Source organism: Vidua chalybeata, chromosome 21 (assembly GCF_026979565.1).
Source record: "Vidua chalybeata isolate OUT-0048 chromosome 21, bVidCha1 merged haplotype, whole genome shotgun sequence".
NCBI lineage: Eukaryota > Metazoa > Chordata > Aves > Passeriformes > Viduidae > Vidua > Vidua chalybeata.
The window spans coordinates 1942990-1962221 of record NC_071550.1 but is presented as its reverse complement, the minus strand read 5'-3'; the positions used below and the strand labels follow the sequence as shown (position 1 = coordinate 1962221).

Sequence of the window (19232 nt, the reverse complement as noted above, 5' to 3'; positions counted from 1 at the left end):
ACAAGGAATGCCAGGTGGAATTTCTCCCTTTCCACCTCTGCAGGACTTTGTTTTTTGTTTAAGGGCTGGGAGCAGGCAAGTGAGGAGCCCAGTAATAAATATTAGCAACAGACCTTTTTATTTCCAAGGGTGGTGTCTTTTAAATGCCAGGAAAAGGAGACCTTCCTGCTTTGCACTTTTCAATGATCATTGCTTTGTTTTTCAAGTCTCTTTTGTGGCATTTTCTGTTTCACCACAGAAGTCTTGCAGTCTTTCATTGAAATTTTAACAGCATGGCTGACAGATGCCCATAGAAAAGATATGCAAAATGTTTAAAGCTGTGCTGTTTATAGGAAATAGTCACTGGCAGCTGTGCTATTTTTAGCACCAGTGCTCCAGCTGAGACTTTGCTGTGTTTGTTCAATGCTTCATTGTCTAGGAAAAATCGAGACTAAATTTAATGACTTGGGAAGTGGTGTGTGATGGAGGAATTCTGGAATTGTTTTGATATTAAACAATGCTTAAATCTCAGAATCCCTTTAATAAGCAAAAATTTAGAGTGAATTTATTGCAGGCAAATTTATTGGACTGACCCTTCAGCGGGAGCGAGGTGGCAGCAGTGCCTTGACTCCCTTTGCTCCTACAGCAACCCCTGCCCTGCCCCACGTCCTCCAGAAATGCAGGAGCATCCACACTCAGTGAGTGTTCTCCGTGAGGAATTCCTACGAGATCAAAAATGAATCAAGTTGTAAAAGTTCCCCTGGGAAACCCCAGTGGGAATCTCTGAGGAGCACTGTCACTTTTTGCTCAGCTCTTCCTTTATCTCTGTTTCCAGCCCTCTCCCCTGACAGTGTTCCTGAGAGGGGCTGACTGCTCTGAAAGGAATTAAGTAGCAGATTTGCTCTCGAGTAATGCAGAATGAGTTTTTATCTACAAGCCATGGGTACTAAATGAGAAAGAGGTTAAAAACCCTGGTCTGAGTCCAAACTAGAACCGCTTCCAAAAATATGCTTCGAGGGGTTTCAGCAGACTTTTCATGATCACTCATGTATTAGAGTAAGTTTGTCTCCTTACAGCTGTGGCAGTCCAAACAATTTAGACACAGAGCTGCCTTTTAAAGCTTTTAAACCTGTATTTCCCTTGAAGGTCTTCTAGTGTGCCACTAATCCCCTAAGTTATTGCACTGAAGGCACTCTCTAATCCTTTAATTCACTCTGCTCTCAATAGAGATGGGAACGAGCTGGGTCAGGGAATGTTCTCATTTGGGCTTTATCAATTCTGCTTTTTGCAGTTCAGACACTGCTGAGGGTAGTTTGCTTTCCTTTGCGGCACTCCAGAGAATATTTTAGAGTCAGGCACTAATTGTGTGTTTGTGTATATGCTTGTGGAGGAAGGTGCACAGAACTCCCGACTCCTGTCACTGGTTTGTGCAGCCTCGGGGTCAGGCTTTTACACTGATTCCTTTGGGAATCAGAGGATGGAAAAATGGATGGCTTTTTGAAAACTCTGAATCCATTCCCCACCTAGAGCTGGTGAGGGTCAAGGAGCAGTGTCAGCCACAGGTAATTTCTGGAAGCTTTTTCCCCCCAGAGCTACTCAAGAGAGAGATTCTGACTAATGTTTCTTTGGTGCTGAAGTTAAAGCTTTGAGGTGATGAGCAGTGCCAGACAAGTGTTGTGGTTTTATTAGTAAGCATAAACTCTAAAAGACTTGTTAGAGCAACACATGGCCTGAATTTTGCAGGTTTGTGCTGCCTATTGGTTTTTTCCTTGCATGAGGGGCATGCTTTTATTGTAGGCCTGCTTTGGAGAGCCAGGCTGGGACCACAGGCGGCTCCCAGAGGCTCATTAGGAATCCCAGGCTCTCACACTGCTCCAGAAGTTCATCTTAAGCTGAGCATTGAAGCATTCAGTTGGAGAAAGAACTTGCCCTGCAATTGTATGGACTTGGAGAACACTGACAGGAATAAAGACAACCAGAGTTTTGCTTCGTTAACGTTTGCACTGAAAGAGGAATCCTCAGATGCTGAGCACTTAATGTTTCCTTTTGAAGAAACCAATTTATGTGAAGTGCAGGTTTTTTTTGTACCTTACATGCCCATATTTTTGGTTTCTTACAGCATTTCTGCATCACTGAATTTCTTTTAAAGTCAGAGATCAAGCCAGGGCTTGTTCTGAAGTACCCAAATGTGCTAATAGGGGGACTGGTGTAAAATTTGGCGTCTGGAGTTAAATTACAGGATGCTTCTTAAGCTTCTTGGTTTCTATAGGAACAAGTAATAGTCATCCTTCATGATTAAGCAGTGTCCATGGTAACCAAACGAGCAAGTTTTAAATGAAAGATATTTTCCCTTTACATTTTTAGCAGTCAAAGGTTACCAATTATTACCTTTATGCCCTTAGACAAGAACACATTTTGATGGGGCTGGTGTGTTTGAAGTGAGAACATTTGGTGTTCATTTACATAACTCTCCTTCTAGGATCAGCTAAAAGTTGGGTGAACACCAAAATGAAATTTCAGAGAGTGGGGTGGGGTGCATGAACCTCCCCAGGAAGGTGAGTGGTGGTCACTAAATTGCTGAATTGTTCTGCAGGGTTGCAGTATTGCTGTTCAAGTGCCCATTTGCTCCTCAGAGTGACTGCAGGGCAGCTCTGGAGGGAGAAATTCCAACACAGATCTGGCATATTTTTTAGGATGGAAAATGCAAATGTCAGTGTTGGTGTAGGTAAGAACATTCTCCTGCTCCCTCCTGTTTCAAAAATAGGTTGGGAAGTGAAAACACGACTGGTTTTCAATGTTCCTTGTCTCTCCTTGGCACTGGTGGTGTTTGCTTGAAAACTGCAGAGTGAGTGTGCAGCTGCCACCTGCGAGTGTTTGCAGAGCAGGTTTGTGGGAGAGGAGCAGAAATACCCACCCACCCCCAGAGGAAATAAAAGGATCAGTCACAATAAATTAGGATTTACATTCCACAATTTCTAATAGTGAAACAATTGCTAAGAGAGTCAGAGCAGCCAGAGGAGAGATGGATGGGGAGCAGCAGTGAGCAGGGATGGATGCCCAGCTGTGCTTTGGGCACAGGGGGGCATTGCCCAGGTGTGCAGAGCTGCTGTGCCTGACACAGCTGTGCACACACACACACATCCACACACAGCAAAGGCACAGCCAACGTCTCTGGAAAGAATACCACTCGTTTTTATAAGCATTATCTTCTGTTAATGCCTATTGAAGTGCAGGAGACTTGTTTCTGTTTGCTAGGGGAACTCTGAGGCCTCCTGCATCAACATTTGAAACCAGAAAATCCCTCTCAGCTCTCCCTAACCCTGTCCCCAATCCTAACCCTCCCTGACTTGAACTGGAGGAAGAACAGTGGTTCCAGACTTTGCTGTCACTGCTGCTTTGAGTTGTATCCTCGTGACAGATCCTGCACTTCAGTGGGTACAAAAAATCACTGCCACCCATTACTTAAAATCCAGTATTCTTATGTGTTTCCAGTGAAACTGTCTCCTAAATAGCCAGTGTTAAATCCCAGGCTCCTGCTTTTCTGAGCAGAGTTAAAGTTCTTGGCTGTTGAGACAATCTGAGATGGGTGAGCAGGTTCTGGGCATTGAGACTCTCTGAGGCTGCTCTGAGAGCCACATGCACCATGTGAAATTCAAATCTTAATGTTTGGTCTATTATGCAGATGGATGTGAACAGAGATACGTGTGTGACCCCATTTATCTCTCTAATGAAGTGCCATCAATAGAACATCTGTTTCTTTGCTGTAGAAGATGAAACCTCTGATGAATCATGCTTATAAATTAAGTATTTATTTATTTAATTTGCATGTTACCAGTACAGACCTGTTCCACCGCTGGAAAAATGGCCTGGGAATGAACTGTGTGAAGTTTCCATTTCTCCTGAGGGTGCTTCATGTGAAGGGAGCTGTTCTGGCCTGCTCAGCTCAGCTGTCCAGGTCAGCTCTGGGGGAAAGCCCCCAGCCAACCCTCACAGGCAGGGGACAGAGCCAGCCCTGTCCTGGGTGGTGTGTCCAGGTGCCACGTCCAGTGACAGGGATTGCAGAGTATGGAAGTTTCTCCTTGCCCTCAGATTGCCTCTGTGGATAAAGTGCTGCAAGAAAGCTCGTGGTGACAGAGCAGAATCTTTGCAGGAAGGTTCAGCATGATGGATGAGCCTAATTTAAATCTCCCCAGAGCTGACTCCTTGTTCTCCACACTCCGTGTTGCTTGTCTTTATCATCACAAGGGAGGATGCTGATGTTCCACTTCACTTTATCATCCTTTCCACTTCAGCCAGGGTATTGGCAGTCACCACGATCTGGCCCCCAACCAGGATAGAATTTCAGCTTTTTCTGATGTATTTTTTAAGTCTGAGCTTGATTTCAATTCCACCCTGGAGAAAAGGCTCCTAATGATATGCCCTTAGCAGAGGAGGAATTTGTTCTGTGGATATCATAGCAGAGGAAGATAAATATCATACATATTTTATCTCAGAGACTAATAATGAAAGAATAAAAATACCAGATATATATACACATATCTAGTTAAAAAATACCAGACAGTAAAGTGGAGTTTGTACTACAGGCTGCTCGATCAGCATGATTTGCTGTTTATCTTTAGAAGGGGAGAGTCTTGTGGATTCTGTCCCTGGCACCAGGTCTGGGACCTGCAGCTGTGCCTCATGCACATGGATCTGATCTGGTCTCCAGGCTTGTAGCACTCAGGAGCTGCTGTATTTTCAGACTTCTCACAGTGAGAATTACCTCAGCTTTCTTTTCCCATTAGTGCTGTTCTCTTCTTTCCCTTTTGCCCTTGGAGAGGGATTTTCCCTTGACAAATACATTTAATCTGCCTCCTCAGGTAAAGGCTGTGTTCCACCTGGATTTCTGGGGGGCAGGACTTGCCCTGGGTCTCAGTCAGAGTGCCCGGCTGTGCTGGGATGGCTCCACAGCAGGGAAAGAGCAGAGAAAGTGCAGGGAAAGCGCTCTCGACTCCACTGACCATCAAGTCAGCAGCCAAAGCGCAGCGGGAGAATTCCCAGCGCTGCCGCTGGGCCGGGGCTGGGAGCGCTTGGCCAGCCAAGGGCCTCCAGCTCCATCTAGTGAGGCGCCGGGATCGCGGCTGTCACACACATCCCGCTGCTGGGGGGGCACAGCAGCTCATCCCGGCCTTGGGGGATGGAAATCCCACCCCAGCTTTCCAGGCGAGAAGGGGCTGCGGCAGCAGGCAGCCAGAGCCCGCAGAAAGTCAAGGGAAGAGTCTTTGCTGCTTGCACACATCAAAAAGCCCCGTGGCAGCTCTGGGAGAAGAGTTCTCTTACTGGGTAATAGAGAAAATAGAGGAATAGATACATACCAAGTACTCAGAAAACTGGCAGAGCTTTTTTCAGTACTAGATTCAAGAGCCATTAGTAGCACTGGCTCAGGAGCAGGATGAGGAATATTAAATCCATGATATCCAGGAACCTGACACAGAGATGAGGGGAGATCCATTAAAGTGCACAGCGTGCCGTGGCAAAGGTCAGTGTCACTCCAAATCATTATTTAACAAAGAAAAAGCTCTTCTTTCAGGAGATCTTAGTCCCACTTTGAGAGAAGATGCTAACAGATTTTAGCTGAGGGAACCAGTGTGTTCTGGTATTTTCTGGGATTTGTTTTCTGTATTCCAGCCACTTCTAACAAGGCTCTTCAGTTGACACAACTGTCCCAGCCACCGTTCTTGGAGCTGCAGAGAATTGTGTGGCTCTAATTGGTGCTTCAGGTGCGCTTTGCTGCTTTTAGGCAGGGGCACAGTCATCAGAGACACACTGAATGTGGTGCTTTTGTACCACTGAAGTCCCCTGTGGGGGAAACAAGGCACTGGTAAGAAGCTGGATCAGTTTGGTGTAGTCGCCGTGGGGAGCATTAACTGTAGGCATAGACTCAGTTGTTGAATTCGAAGTATTTGGTGCCAGAGTGTAGCCCAGAAGGTGAGTAATGATCCCAATTTATTTTTTTGTTCTGTATGTAAACAGTTAGATAAGAGAGAGGGATTTTTACAAGCTGTAGTTCTGTAAACAGTGTTCTTAATTGTCTGGAAAGGTCATGAGAGCATGAGAAAATGTGAAACTATTTCTGCTTGGAGCATAAAATGACTGGGGAGTAAATCAGTGATTCTGATGTGGAAGAGTTGTGGGTACAGCCAGGGGGGTTGATGGGCTTTATGGAAGTTTATAAATGTTTAAACCAGAGATTCTAAGATGCAAAAAGAAATAATTTTATTCTAATATAAGAAGCAGGAGTGACACGGCTTCCCTTAGCCTGGAGAACGCCCTCTCTGTGTTCATTAGCTTTGCTTTCAGAGGAGTCTGCTTCTTCAGAGGGCACCAGCACCTGCCCTCAACTTCTGCTTCATGACCATTTTCATTTAAAAGTCTATTTTATTGCCTAATAAAGGTTTGGTTTTTAATTAATTTGCATGGTTCTAACGCTGCTGTAAGGGATCAGCTGGAATTCTCTGTGGACCAGCAGGGCTCTGGGTGATACATTCAAATAAATACTTCTGCAGGTAACTGAACCGCAAAGGTGGCCCTGCAGCTGCATTCCCGGGCCAGCTGATGGGAGCAGGAAGGGCTTTCACAACCTCTCACAGCCTCTTTGTCACTGGAAATCAGACATTTTGGCACCTCTGCTTCCCACTCAAAGCTCTTCACACCTTGTGAAGGGGAAAGTCGGCTCAGTGTTTATTATCTTCTGTCGTTGCCTATTCCGCTTTTTAAAAGTGCCTCTATTCCCTTCTAAATCCCCATTTGGATTCAGACTAAAGATCCATCTTTTCTCCTGGGCTCCTGTGGCCACCCAAAGCTGTCTGAAAGGTAGATTTTTCTGCAGCCTCTCCTGAGTATGTGGAATCACGCAGGCACTACAGATGCCTGTTCTCCAGGGATTGTTCTTCATTCGTAAATGCTACCGTGAGCCACGTCAAATCACTGTCACCATGCCTCCTCCTCTCCTCTCTTGGGTTTGTAATAAGGACTTATTAGATAATGCAGAAATTAGAGGAATAACACCTAAATTCATTAAGCAATAAAATTAATTCATGGCCTGTAATTGTATGAGCAGGAGACCGGTAATTCCTGTTCCCTCTGGTTTCACAGAAACTCCACCCTGGCAGCGCTGGGGCACCTGCGATGTCGGGCAGTGCCCGGTGGGGCAGGACAGGGAGGAGCTCAGCCCCACCGGCGGCTCAGTGCCGAGCTCGGGAGCAGCCTGACCTCTCCAGGGCTGCCTGCGGCACCTTTCCCACCGGCTCTTGCCTCTGGAGAACTCGTAGTTTCCTGCGTCACCTCCAGAGGATCTGGTGAAGTTTTGTTGCGCTCCAAAGTCTCCTTTCCGTAGGCACATCCCGGCGCTGGGAGCAGCAACCTGCGCTCCTGCCGTGTCTCCCGGTGCTGCTGCCTGCTCTGGCATTCCAGGCATTCTTCTCTTTCTCGCTGCCTCTGATGAAGTCATCACCTCTCCTCCTCTCCTTCCCGGCTCCTTCCGAGTGCCATGGCATGTGCGCTGCTCACCAGCACGGCTTCCTTCTGGTGAGTTCAGGGAGACGATTTCTCCTCGCTGACTTCTCTCCCAGCACTCAGGTCGGACCTCCCTTTCTTGCCTGGAGCTGGAGCAGGTTCTTATCAGGAAATCGACTTGCTGGGAAGTGCCTGCTTGTTGTTATTCCATCCAGCGGCCTCACTTTGCTTTTGTTCACGCTGTCTCTTCCACTGGCTGATCCCTGGAATTGTGTGAGAGGGGGGAGTGTGAAGAGAGATGAACAAACAGGAGTTAATGTATTTTATTCTCCAGAATGAAAGTGTAACACTGATGATCTCTTGGACTAGTTGGGATTCACAGGAGCAGGTAGTGCAAATGAGAGAACACCTCACTTGCTAAGTGAAGAGTAAACAGTAGTAACAGTTGTTTGAGTGTTTGTTACACATAACAACCTGCTCGGAGCAGCGTCTGAGAAGTGGAGTCAAAGGAGGCAGTGATGTTGGGTGGGTTAAACAAGAGTTTGGGTGCCAGGAGCTGCTCACAGCCTGTTCTGCTGCTGCCCTGGAGCCTGGGGGAGATTGCTGTGCTGCTCCACAACGATTCCACAGCATGAAAAACAGGCATGGAGAGTGGAGCGAGGATTAATTATTCTGTCAGTTCCAGTGCCTTGAATTAGTTAACAAACCAAATGTGTTTATTACTGTACAGAAAGAGTTTCAGAAATACTCATAAGCCCGAGGTCCTGAATGAATGTGCAGTGTTTGCAGTGCTGTGTGTCCTCTTGGCAGTGGGATATGTTCAACTTAAAAACCTCCTGGTGCCTTCCACAGCCAATAGTATTTTGGCCCATCTATGTGGGGATAACCTGGGAGAGCTTTTGGGGGGCTTGAAAATTTCAAGGAAGTTTCTCTTTGAAGATCTTACTCTGCACAGGGGGAAACCCAAAAACATTGCTGCCTTCTGTAAATATTTGGAAAAGCAGGAAGCCCTGTTGTTTATTACTCTCTCCTGTGTTGTATAACGTGGATGAGCCCTGGGCCCTCTGTGCTATTGAGAGGTGACACAGAACTGCCACCGTGTCTTTCTGGACAGAGATGGAAGTTTGGGAGAGGTTGGGAAGAAAAGGCCGAAATCAGACACTGAATAAATATAATAAGCTTGCTTATTTTATGCACAAGCGGGCAAATTTGACAGAAATCACAGGAAATAAGTTTGGAAGGAATTTCAGGAGGTGTGTGGTGTCTGTCTCCCCCAGGAGAGGGGAGGAAAGGCAGCCCTTTGTCCCCGAACCTCTCTGGGCAGGGAGAGCTCTCCCTCTGCTCCAGCAGTTCCAGGGTGTGACTGTCCATGGCAAGATGGGACTGTTTCCAGTGCCTAACCCAAATATCTTCTGCTGCAAATTAAGACATTTTTTTCTCAGTCTCTAGTGACTGTGGAGAGTTTTTATTACTGGCTTACAATGCCCTTTTCCATGGCCCTGGGCTTGCTATGGCAGCGTGGCTGATGCCAGGCCCTGGGCAGAGTGACCCAGCCTGAGATGGTTCCTCCAGCCCTGAAGAAGTAAAAAGGGCACTTAAACCTTTATATATTCATACTGCTTTCCATGTAAAGCTGTTCTGCTGTACATTCCTGGAGTTACTAATTTACCTGTAAGCTATTTTTATTAACCTTTAAAACAAACAGCTCCCCCCACGTCCCCTCCAACACCCACACCCACCCCTCCTTCTGGTTATTTCTGGTTTCTTCCAGAGGGTTTTGTAACATGTCTCTCCTGCAGTGAAACCCACAGTGCTTAAAGAAGCTAAAATGGAGATTTGACTCCAAACATTTCATGAACCATAAGTTTAATAATTATAGGAGGGTTTAGGTGCTAAGCCAGCTCCGTGCTTGGCCTGGGGTCACACTGATGTGTTTGCTGGCTCTGCTTGGGGTATATTTTAATGATGAAGTAAGAAGCTAAGCTGGGGGGCTGTTACCCCCATACAGGTACTTTCCCTCAGTGCTGAGCAGTGTTTGGGGCTGGGGAGCACGTGAGGAAAGTAATTTCTTGTAGCTGCCTTTCAGGTAGTGCCATCATTCCTGTTTTCCAGCCAGGTGTGTGAGAAATGCTTTAAACAAGGTTCATTTTTCCGGTCATTAAGAAAATGCAAAGCAGCTTCTTCAGGTGTCATCTCGAGCTCACTTTCAAAATGCTGTAATCAAGTAGTTTCTTTATGACAGTCCAAAAGCAAAAGAAGACTCAAAGGAATGGGGTGGGAGCCTGAATCTTCTGAGAGGAGATGGCACCAAAGGATTTTACTGCTTGAGATTCAAAGTGCAGCTTTCTGCAGAGAAAGTGCCCCAGACATTTGACGGCTCGGCTGGAAGTTGGGAAGGCAGTGAGCTGCTGCTCTGGGCTGGCTGAGTTTCACACAGGTTATGTGGCAGCCAAGGAAGAGCCAGCACCTCACCCCATCCACGGCTGGAATCTCAGTCTGTTCTTTTGGAATGGTTTAAGGCACATCTCAGGAGTTGTCAGGTGGAATTGCTGGTGTTAGTTGTTTCTTACAGTCAGGCTTTGGCAAGGGCAGAACCTTGCTGAGGAGACAACATCCATGGAAATGCTTGGCTAAGGAGGACTCTGGAGGGGTTTCGGGAGGGAAAGCTTGTTACAAGGTCTGAGCATCACTGAATGGAATAAAAAAGCTTGGAAATAAATCTGTTTTTCTGAGTTCCATGGTGCTTTCAAAAAGGGTTTGTGAACTGAGAAAACACCACCTTACAATGCTGTAGCTGACCTGTCCTAACATCTTTCTAAATCTCCTCAGTGTTGAGCATAGTTGTTAATTTTACCTTTTCAGCCCCCTCCCTTCCTTGCCAGTGGGGAAGGAGGTAAGTATTCCTATCCTCATTTTATACTTTATCAAAAGCAGGATTTAATGATTTTTTTCCTGGCTCCAAAGCAAATTGCTAGAGGAATTAGAGAGGTAACTTCAGCATCCTGTGCCTCTAACTCCATTAGCAGTTTTCCTGAGGAGGATCAAATCCACAAGTGCACGGATCTGTACTTTGCATATAATTCTCACTCATCTCAATGCAGTTTCTGTTTACTCATCTGCAGGCTGGAAATAATGATAATGCCAACCTGTCAGGCATTATCTGCAGCTTACAGTTGTATAAAAATGCTAATTGGTGAAGGTGAAAGTCTTGCTGGTGGAATGTTGCTCAGGCAGCTCGGGGAAATGCCAGTGGAATCCGTGGGGTCGTCGCGCCGCCTCATTCACGGGGACATCTCGGAGGGAGACGCCACATTTTGCACGGCCTGCTGGCCCTGCAGGGCTGTCTCCGTGCTGCTGGGTTTGTAACTGTCCCTTGTGTTCTGTCCCCAGAGTCCCCGCCGGAGCGCTGCGGGCAGAGGCGCAGCATGCCCAGCGGCATCTCGGAGAAGAACCCCGCCATGGAGCCCGCGGCCACAACGCCCTTCCGTGTCACGGTCAGTGTCTCCCCTCTCAGCAGGGCCGTGGGACCCTAACGAGGCCTGGGGGGCTGCCAGAGGGGAAAGGAACCTGCTCACCCTGAGAGAAGAAGTGCTGTGTGTGAAACTGGCTGCTCACTTGTTTGTCCATGGCAAGATGGGACTGTTTCCAGTGCCTAACCCAAATATCTTCTGCTGCAAATTAAGACATTTTTTTCTCAGTCTCTAGTGACTGTGGAGAGTTTTTATTACTGGCTTACAATGCCCTTTTCCATGGCCCTGGGCTTGCTATGGCAGCGTGGCTGATGCCAGGCCCTGGGCAGAGTGACCCAGCCTAGGGAAATGGGGTGCTCTTAGCCACTGTTAGCAACAAGCAGCTGCCAGATGCATCCTGGTGGAGCAGTAGGGTTTGAGTGGAGTCTGGAGCTTCACTTGGGAGACTTTCCTGGAGAGGTTTCCTTGGCGAGTCCTGGTGCAGTGTATTCCTGGGTGCATTTACCTGTCTGCAGCTGTACAGTGTGTGCTCACACTGCTACAGAGAGAAAATCTCCTCTGGAGGAACCTGTCATTAACTCACAGGACACCTGCCAAGCTGGGATTGCCCAGAGCCTGGGATCTTGTCCCAGCAGGAGCCTGGAGGAGCCATTCACTTTTTCCATGGCTTCAATCCCTGAGCTTTGAGATGTCACTGGTTGTTCTCTAGCATGACTACCAGTGGTCTTGGTGCTCCATGGGAAGGGCACTGCTGTGTCCACTGACAGTCAGGGACCCCAGGAATGGGATCTGTCAGTGCTGAGCCCTGGCTGGCACTGCCCGGTGTCAGTGCAGTGTGAGGATGTGAGCACAGAGTCCCCTCCCCACTCCCTGCACACATCAGCTGTCTGGGCTGGCTCTCAGCACACAAAGCTGTTTTTATTCAGAGGAGACACAAATGGTCTTGCAGCAGGTTTGCTCCATGTAGGTCTTCTCTGCAGGCCACACCTTCTTTACAGACTCAACTGCTTACCAAACTCAGGGAGGCAGAACCAGAATTTCAAAGCAAAGACAATGGTGCAATCTGAAAAAAATAATCTGAGCACACCCAGTTCACCTGAGAACATTTGCAGTGCTGAATGAGTCATGATTAGCAGTTTGGACAAGTAGTTTATTTTAGTTCTAGAAATTGTTCTTCCAGCCATCAGAACCTATTCATCTCAGTGAATGAGTATCCTTGAACCTTAAACAACTGCTGGTTGGTGAAAACAGCAAAACATGATGGGAAAATCTGGATTCTTCACAGGACAGAGGATTTGGGAATATTTTTCTTAGTGTCCCTGTAGTCAAAGAAGATAAAAAGCTGTTTATTCCTTTCCAATGGTATATATCCCGCTTTTTGGGTTTTTAGAGAAGCTATTCCAGCTTTGAGCAGCTGGTGGTGGAACAGCTGATGTGGGATGCAGTTCCTTGCTTTAAGCAGCTCTGTTACTCAGTGTGGATTAAATAAGGGCAGCCATCACATGGGTAATACATGACATTTGTCTTCTCTGAGTTCAAATCCACCCTCATCTCATTTCTCCCCTGCGCCCCCTCCGAGTGTCAGTGCATTAATATGAATGGCTTCATTAGGTACAGTTGGCGCGGCTGCCCAGCCCTCAGCAGATGTCTGACTTTAGAAATATATTCTCCCTCACCTTCCTTCATTAACCAGAGGAACATTAGCAGTCAGTCCACTCCAGCCAATGGGAATAGTAATTAGTGCCTTAGTTTAGTGGTAATGGGATTATTACTTTTGAGCCTGCTGTTGTAGGTTTGGAAATTGTAAGCTTTTCATATTTTACGGCTGATTGTTCTTCCCTGACATCTCCATCCTTCTGCTGTTGAGTCTCCACGGGCCTGTGAAGCTCAGGAGCCATTGGTTTCAGCTATTTTGGCAGTGTTGCATTCCCAGTTGCTTTCTTTCATTTCAAAACTAGAGCAAACTAGGGTGGAAATTTGGGAACTTCCCTTCCCATACAGAAGTCTGCCAGGCAGGTTACAGATAATTGGGCATTGTGGTTTTTGAAAACAAGAGCTCCTGGTAGTTTTTGAATTATAGAATATAAACCTTGAAAATCAAGTCCTGTTCTTACCCCTTCTCCTGAAAGAAATTTTTAATGAAGCTCCTAAAACTTGGGAAAATCTCCTCTAGTCCTGGTTATCTCATGCTGTACAAGAATTATTTTCCATGTAAATCCCTCCCTTCACTTGGTGCTCTCAGAGCTCTGTATGAGCTGATGCAGAATGAGAATTTTGAGGTTCCAACCCAAGTGAGGCTGGAGCTGAGCTCAGTTCCCTTGTCCTGAGCCTGCTCTCAGAGCCAGGTGCTCAGATTTTAGTCTCCATTTCCCGTGGGCACCTGGCAGAGCTGGTGATGCTGCAGGGCTGGGGACACCAACGTGTCCCTTCTCCATGGCCGTGGTTAAAGCCTTGCTTTTAGGAGAATGCAGTGAATCCCAATAGCTCGAGGTGTGAGGTGGGTTAAATCTGAAGTTTGTGGGGTGTTTTGTCAAACTCAGGGGCCAGAAGCTGGGAAAGTCTGCTGAGTGCCAGTGAAATCCCTCACTGTGCCCACCTTGCAGGGAAGTGCTGCAGGGGAGGATTTGCTGAGGCTCACTGGGGAGGACTCACTCCCATCCCATCAAGCACTGCCATCTATTGACTCCTTCTGTTAGAGCCCAATTTACTTCGTTTTCTAGGAAAATATCCCAGGCCAGCAGAGTCCAAATTGCCAAAAAACTTGAGGAAACATCTGTATTCTGTCTTTTACTAGACAGAATTTAGGATTTCTTTCTCCAGCCCTTTAATCCTCAATTCTAGCATTAATTCCAGGAGCACCAAAAACACTTCAGTGCTTCTTCTGGTTGAAGCCACATTGGCCTCAAAAATCCCCCCAAACCACACCTAAACACAGTTTTTCTTTTCCTTGTAACATGAACTTGTTTTCCTGCAGTTTTCCTGCCTGGTTGGGCTCGGTACACAGCTGAATTTGCAGTGATCCATCATAAGCTACTCTTACAGCATTCCTCCATCTATCCTGGTTTTAATCCTTGATAAATGAAGTATTAAATACTAATGGCAGTAAATGGGAACTCCTGGAGAGATGAAAGTGAAGAGCCCTTCTGCCATTCCTCTTCACTGAACATAATCCTAAATAATGGGATCCCAGTTCAAGATCTTGAAGGATTTTTTTTTTCCCAAGTTTTTGCCTGTGCATTCTACACTCTATTTTCCTTTTTTTTTTTTTTTTTTTTTTTTTTGAAAGAGCAGTCGTGTAATATATATTATAATGATTTGACTTTGGAGAATTTATGTTCCTGTATTATGTGGAGAGTGGAATGGCACTTCCCTCGGCATGATCACCCCTCTTTAATTGAAATGTAATTGTTTACTAAACCATTGCAGCTCAAAGGGAAAATTACTGTCATTTTGGTCTGTGGCTGCATACATTAAAGTGCCCTTTTGCAGGGATTGAATTTAAGGAGAATAGGAACATTATCACAGATGATATAGAAACATAAAGCCATTATCATTAAACTGTCAGCTGCAGCTGACTTTGGGTAACCAGTGTTAGTGGCAGCAAGAAATATGGAAATTGCTTGGAGAATGTATCTGTCAGTTCAGTCACCACTTCTGCAACAGGACATGCTTGGAAGCTTTGGGGCTGTGAGCTTTTTAGGGATTGGAAGCAAAATGAGGCCATTTGGAGCCTTTGCAGTTATTTGCAGTCTCCCTGGTACTGCTTGGCAGAAATCAGGAGGGCTCGTCTGGCCTCCATGGCGTTTGTCAGGAACCCCAGCACCCAGACCTTGCACCTTGAGCATCCTTTGTGGGTGGATTTCCAGGCTCTCCACAGAGGTGCTTTGTTCTTACCACCCTCATTTTCCAGCTGGGAAAATTGAGGGAGGGAAAACTTAGCTAACTTAAATTTGATGGCTCTCCAAAGCCCAAAAACACATCCTGAGCCGAATTTCTTCATTTGTAATTCCCAATCCTGGTGTTAACCACTAGCTAAGCTATTCCTAATTACCTCTCTGGAATCCTCCTCAGTTTCAAGAGAATTAAATATTCTCCAAATTGATGCTGTAATGTGAAAATGAGTAAGTGGGTTCCTGGACTCCCAAGTCCTTGTTCCTAGGGCAGAAATGCCTCGACTTTCTTACTTTCTCTGCCAACACCTCATGTTGTCAAATTTCTAATTGCTTGTTATTTAAATTAGAGCCCTCTGCCTTATTTTTCTAAGTCATCTTATTAACATAAATCTGTGAGTATTTTTGATCTTTAATTTTTGCTTGTCCTTCATGAGACATGTGATAAATTCTAGTTAAGAAATGAAAGATAAATTTTATTTTGAAAAAGGGAATCTTTTTTTCCCTACTCAATGCTCCCTAGCACAGGGATTGGAAAGTGAACCTGACTGTAAAGATATTTTTAAATCTTTGAGTCTGACCTTGTGTCTTGAATTGTTTTTAAGTAAACCTGAAATTTCCAGTTGGGGAGGACTGGAAGGCAGCATGGTCAGAGACAGGAGGGACTGCCAGATTTCAGCACAGAGCTGCAGTCCAAACCACTGAGGATTTACGATGTGCATCAAGCAGGAGACAAGAATGACAGGATAAAAGACATGGAGCTATGACCTGCTTCACTGAAAGGGGCTCAGCAAGGCAGGATATGGATTTTTTCCCTCTTTGAACTGAGTATGTTCCAGGGAGGTCTCTTTGTCAGAGCCTGCAGCTGTCTGAAGGACAGTTTTAGGGAAAAGAAGAGCATAGGGCTCATCAACAGCTTAATTCACACACTGAGGCCACTTCTCTACAGAAACATGAGTGATCCTGTTGTAGTTTTTGTGGGGCTCTGGCCTGTTTTGATTGCTGTCACACTGGGGTCGTTGGACAGCAGAGGGGCAGGGCTGGCTCAGGTGTGGGGCAGTGAGGAGGGGATGGGACATGACCTGGTGCTGCTGCAGGAGGAGGCTTGTGAGGATCCTCACAGTGCCCAGGCAGAGACCTGGCTTAACCTGCAGCTTCCACTGACAGGGAAATGCCACAAATCACCCAATTTCTGTGCCCCAACACCACTGAAATGTGTTCTGGGCTAGGGCAGGAGCTCACGTTGTTGCTCCCTGTGTGAAGCTGGGGCAGTGGATAAACAGGGAAATGTGTGCTTCTGGGGAAGATAAAGTCAAATTCTGAGTGGGAAAGGGAAAACAAATGTTTCAGGAAGTTGCCTGGTTCTGCAGAGGGTCCAGATTGGCACAATGCCATCGATTTTGTTCAGCTACTCCAGATGTTTACACTTTCTCAGCCCCTGAGGACACTGGACTGATCCCTCTGGACTCTGTGAAACCCATGACTCCAGGCAGGGCTCAGGATCCCAGGGGGAACAGCAGAAAATCCTTGGAGTGGGACAGATTCCTCGTGCCAGGAATGAGAAGGGAAGGAGTGAGAGTGAGAAAACAGCTCCCAACTCCCTCTCCCCAGAAAGCCTGAGCAAGTTTTTGTGGGATAAATCTGTGTTGTTCTCCTGATTTCATGACTCTCCTCAGATCCCTCCATCCCTCCATTCCTGGGGAAGCAGTATTGTAGCCAGATGAGAAATACCAACAGCTCCTATGTGTTTTCATGGAGAAAGCCCATGGGAGGAATATTTAACATTTAGGCAGTAAGTAGGGCTAATAGGAAATGCTAATTCACATTTCATTCTTTTGATCAGTGTATATTGAATGATAATTACAGTGATAGTACTTGGCACTTCTGTAGCACCTTTCATCTGGAGCTGTTAAAGTGTTCTGCCAATCTGAATGAATTCAGGCTTGCAGGCACTGGGGGGTTGCAATTTACCATAATGCCTCAAAATAAATGGGAAACTAAGGCCTGGGAAGATTATACCACTTTCCCCATCATTCAAAATCTGTATGAAACAGTTGGGGCTGTCTAGCAGTGCTGCTGGTCATCTCATAAGAAACAAAACCCAACTCAAGGCATCACTATAAATGGTGAAAGTGGTTTAAACCAGCCAGGTGATTAGCCTTTACTCTCTAGAACATGTTTTTTTTGGCTTTTTTTTTTTTTTTTTTTTTTGTGGTATTTTAACAATTTAATATACACTCGGGTGCTCTGGTGTATTTTTGTTTGAATTCTCCCCACAAAGACAGAAAAACAATCTCAGATTTTCCCTGCATTTTTCAGCAATGTACTTGGATCCATATCCATTCTTTAGAGACTTCCATCTCCAAAGGATGATTTGAGCAGAAATGTTCATTTCAAAGCTACTACAGGAAAACAATTGATAGTGTTCCAGTCTCTTCCCAGGAAGCCCAAGTGCAAACAGCCTGGACTAATTGATAGGCTGTAGGGAGGCAAATGGACCTGACTGGTTTCATTTCTGTGGAGTGAGTGAAAGGCAGAAGGTAAACAAACAAAAGCTTCAATTTGTTTAAACCTCTGGGCACTGAAAGCTCTCACATTGCTGGTAGCACAGAGAAAAGAGGGCCATTAGAATATCCAACATGACAGTGTCCCTTTAATTTGTTTCTGGGTCACAGATAAAGAATTGTCCTGCAGATATGAAAGGTAGGATAATAAACACGTTCCATTCTCCCTCTTGCAGTGGCACTGACATTGTGCTTTCAGAGAACAAGTCAAAGAGTGGAAGGTATTATCTGAATCTCCTGCAGACTGGAACATGAGTGCCCATTGCATCAGGACCTTCATCTCTGAACTTCTTCCACTGGGGATTTGTACTGCTTTAGCTCAGGGATATTCAGGGTTTGTTTAAATACTGAACTCATTGCACTGGAATTCATAGAAATCCGTGTCATTGCCACAGTTCACCCTGAACAGTTTTCAATATATTTCTACCAAGTTTTGTTTCTGAGACAGATTTTTCTCTGGTTTAGACTAGAATGTACTTTGAGCCATAATTCCTTGGTTTTCACTGCAGATGGTTCATGGCACCTGTGGCCTTTGGTAATAATGAGGGTGCTGTGACAGGAAATCATGGCAGAGATGCCCCATCCCAGCTGGCAGTGATCTTGTCCGCATTGTTCTCCCCGTGGAAGTGGCTGAGCTTTAAGAGACATGGAGGAGCTCATGGCCCTTGCCTGGGTTGTTTGGAAGTTGTTTTGGAAGTTTCCTCTTCCCCTCCACATGGCTGCCTCGTGTGAGGCCGTTTCTCCAGGTGGTGACACTGTTGTTCCAAACGCGGTGCAGCTGCTCAGCACAGCAGCTCTGCTCCCATGCTCTGCTGCCGATTGCATGGACCCAGGACACTGCAGCTGAGCAACTTGGATTCGTGGCTCTGGGTGGAGCACACATGGGAAGATGACATTGATTTCTAGATACTTTTTTTCAAACTTTAGTTGCCATGGAAACAAGATTCCCTTTCTCCTCCATGCTGTCACTTTTCCTCAGCACTGCACTCTGATAAGCAATAGGCTGTGTTTGTCCTCCCCACACTCTTTTTCCCAGTGATATTCATGGCTCAGGCATCAAGGATAATTTCAGAGAGAGTGGGGAAGCTCTGCTGCTTTTCCTGAGGTGTTCAGGTGTTCTCAGGCATGGCACTCTGCCAGAAACTTTCTTGTCTTTATCTTCCTCCGTAATTACAGTGGATCATATCTTCCCTGCAACATTTTTCAAAGCACCGAGGAAATTAGCTCCAGAACTAATCATGTCTTTATTTCCTGAATGGCTCCGTGCAGTTCCCTACATGGCAGAATGGGATTCACCCTGAGCAGCATAACCTGTCCCTGTCCCTGTCCCTGTCCCTGTCCCTGTCCCTGCCCTTGTCCCTCCCTTCATTCCTGCCTCTTGCAAGGCCATCTCCATGGCATTCCCAGGATGGCACAGCCTGGCCTGAGTGAGTACAGAAATTTACTTTACATTTCCCAAGGAGTCCCAGGGAAAAGGCGAGGGGTGATGGGTACAGGTTGCTCCTGGACAGAGGCCATTTAGACACAAGAAGAAAAAATTTTTTGCTGTTCTTAGGGGGTGGAGGAGGAGACCTTCATGTCCCTTCCTGGGCTCTGGGACAAGGGAGTGTCCCAGCTGGTGTGGCACTGGCTGTGACTGAGGGACACGTGCTGGCCCTGCCCTCGGGCCCTCCAGCAACAAAACCTTCCTTGATAATTAGCAACCAAGTCAAAAATAGTTAAGGAATAACTGAATGACACTTAAATCTGCCTTATAGAATTGAAATTTCCTGCGGGGTGACAAAATTCTTGCTTTAAAGATAGCAAATCCACTGCTAATAATTAGGCAAGAAATA

At 46.2% G+C, this 19232-nt stretch overlaps 1 protein-coding gene across 7 annotated transcripts in view; it reads left to right on the top strand.

The window, feature by feature from the left end:
- The window catches only part of DAB2IP (DAB2 interacting protein), a 184980-nt gene that overhangs the window by 63521 nt on the left and 102227 nt on the right, over window positions 1-19232 (top strand). For all 7 annotated transcript variants that reach the window (XM_053961876.1, XM_053961877.1, XM_053961878.1 and 4 more), the window contains one exon: window positions 10864-10967. In XM_053961876.1, coding sequence (XP_053817851.1) covers window positions 10864-10967 — 104 coding nt within the window. The remainder of the gene's footprint in view (window positions 1-10863; window positions 10968-19232) is intronic.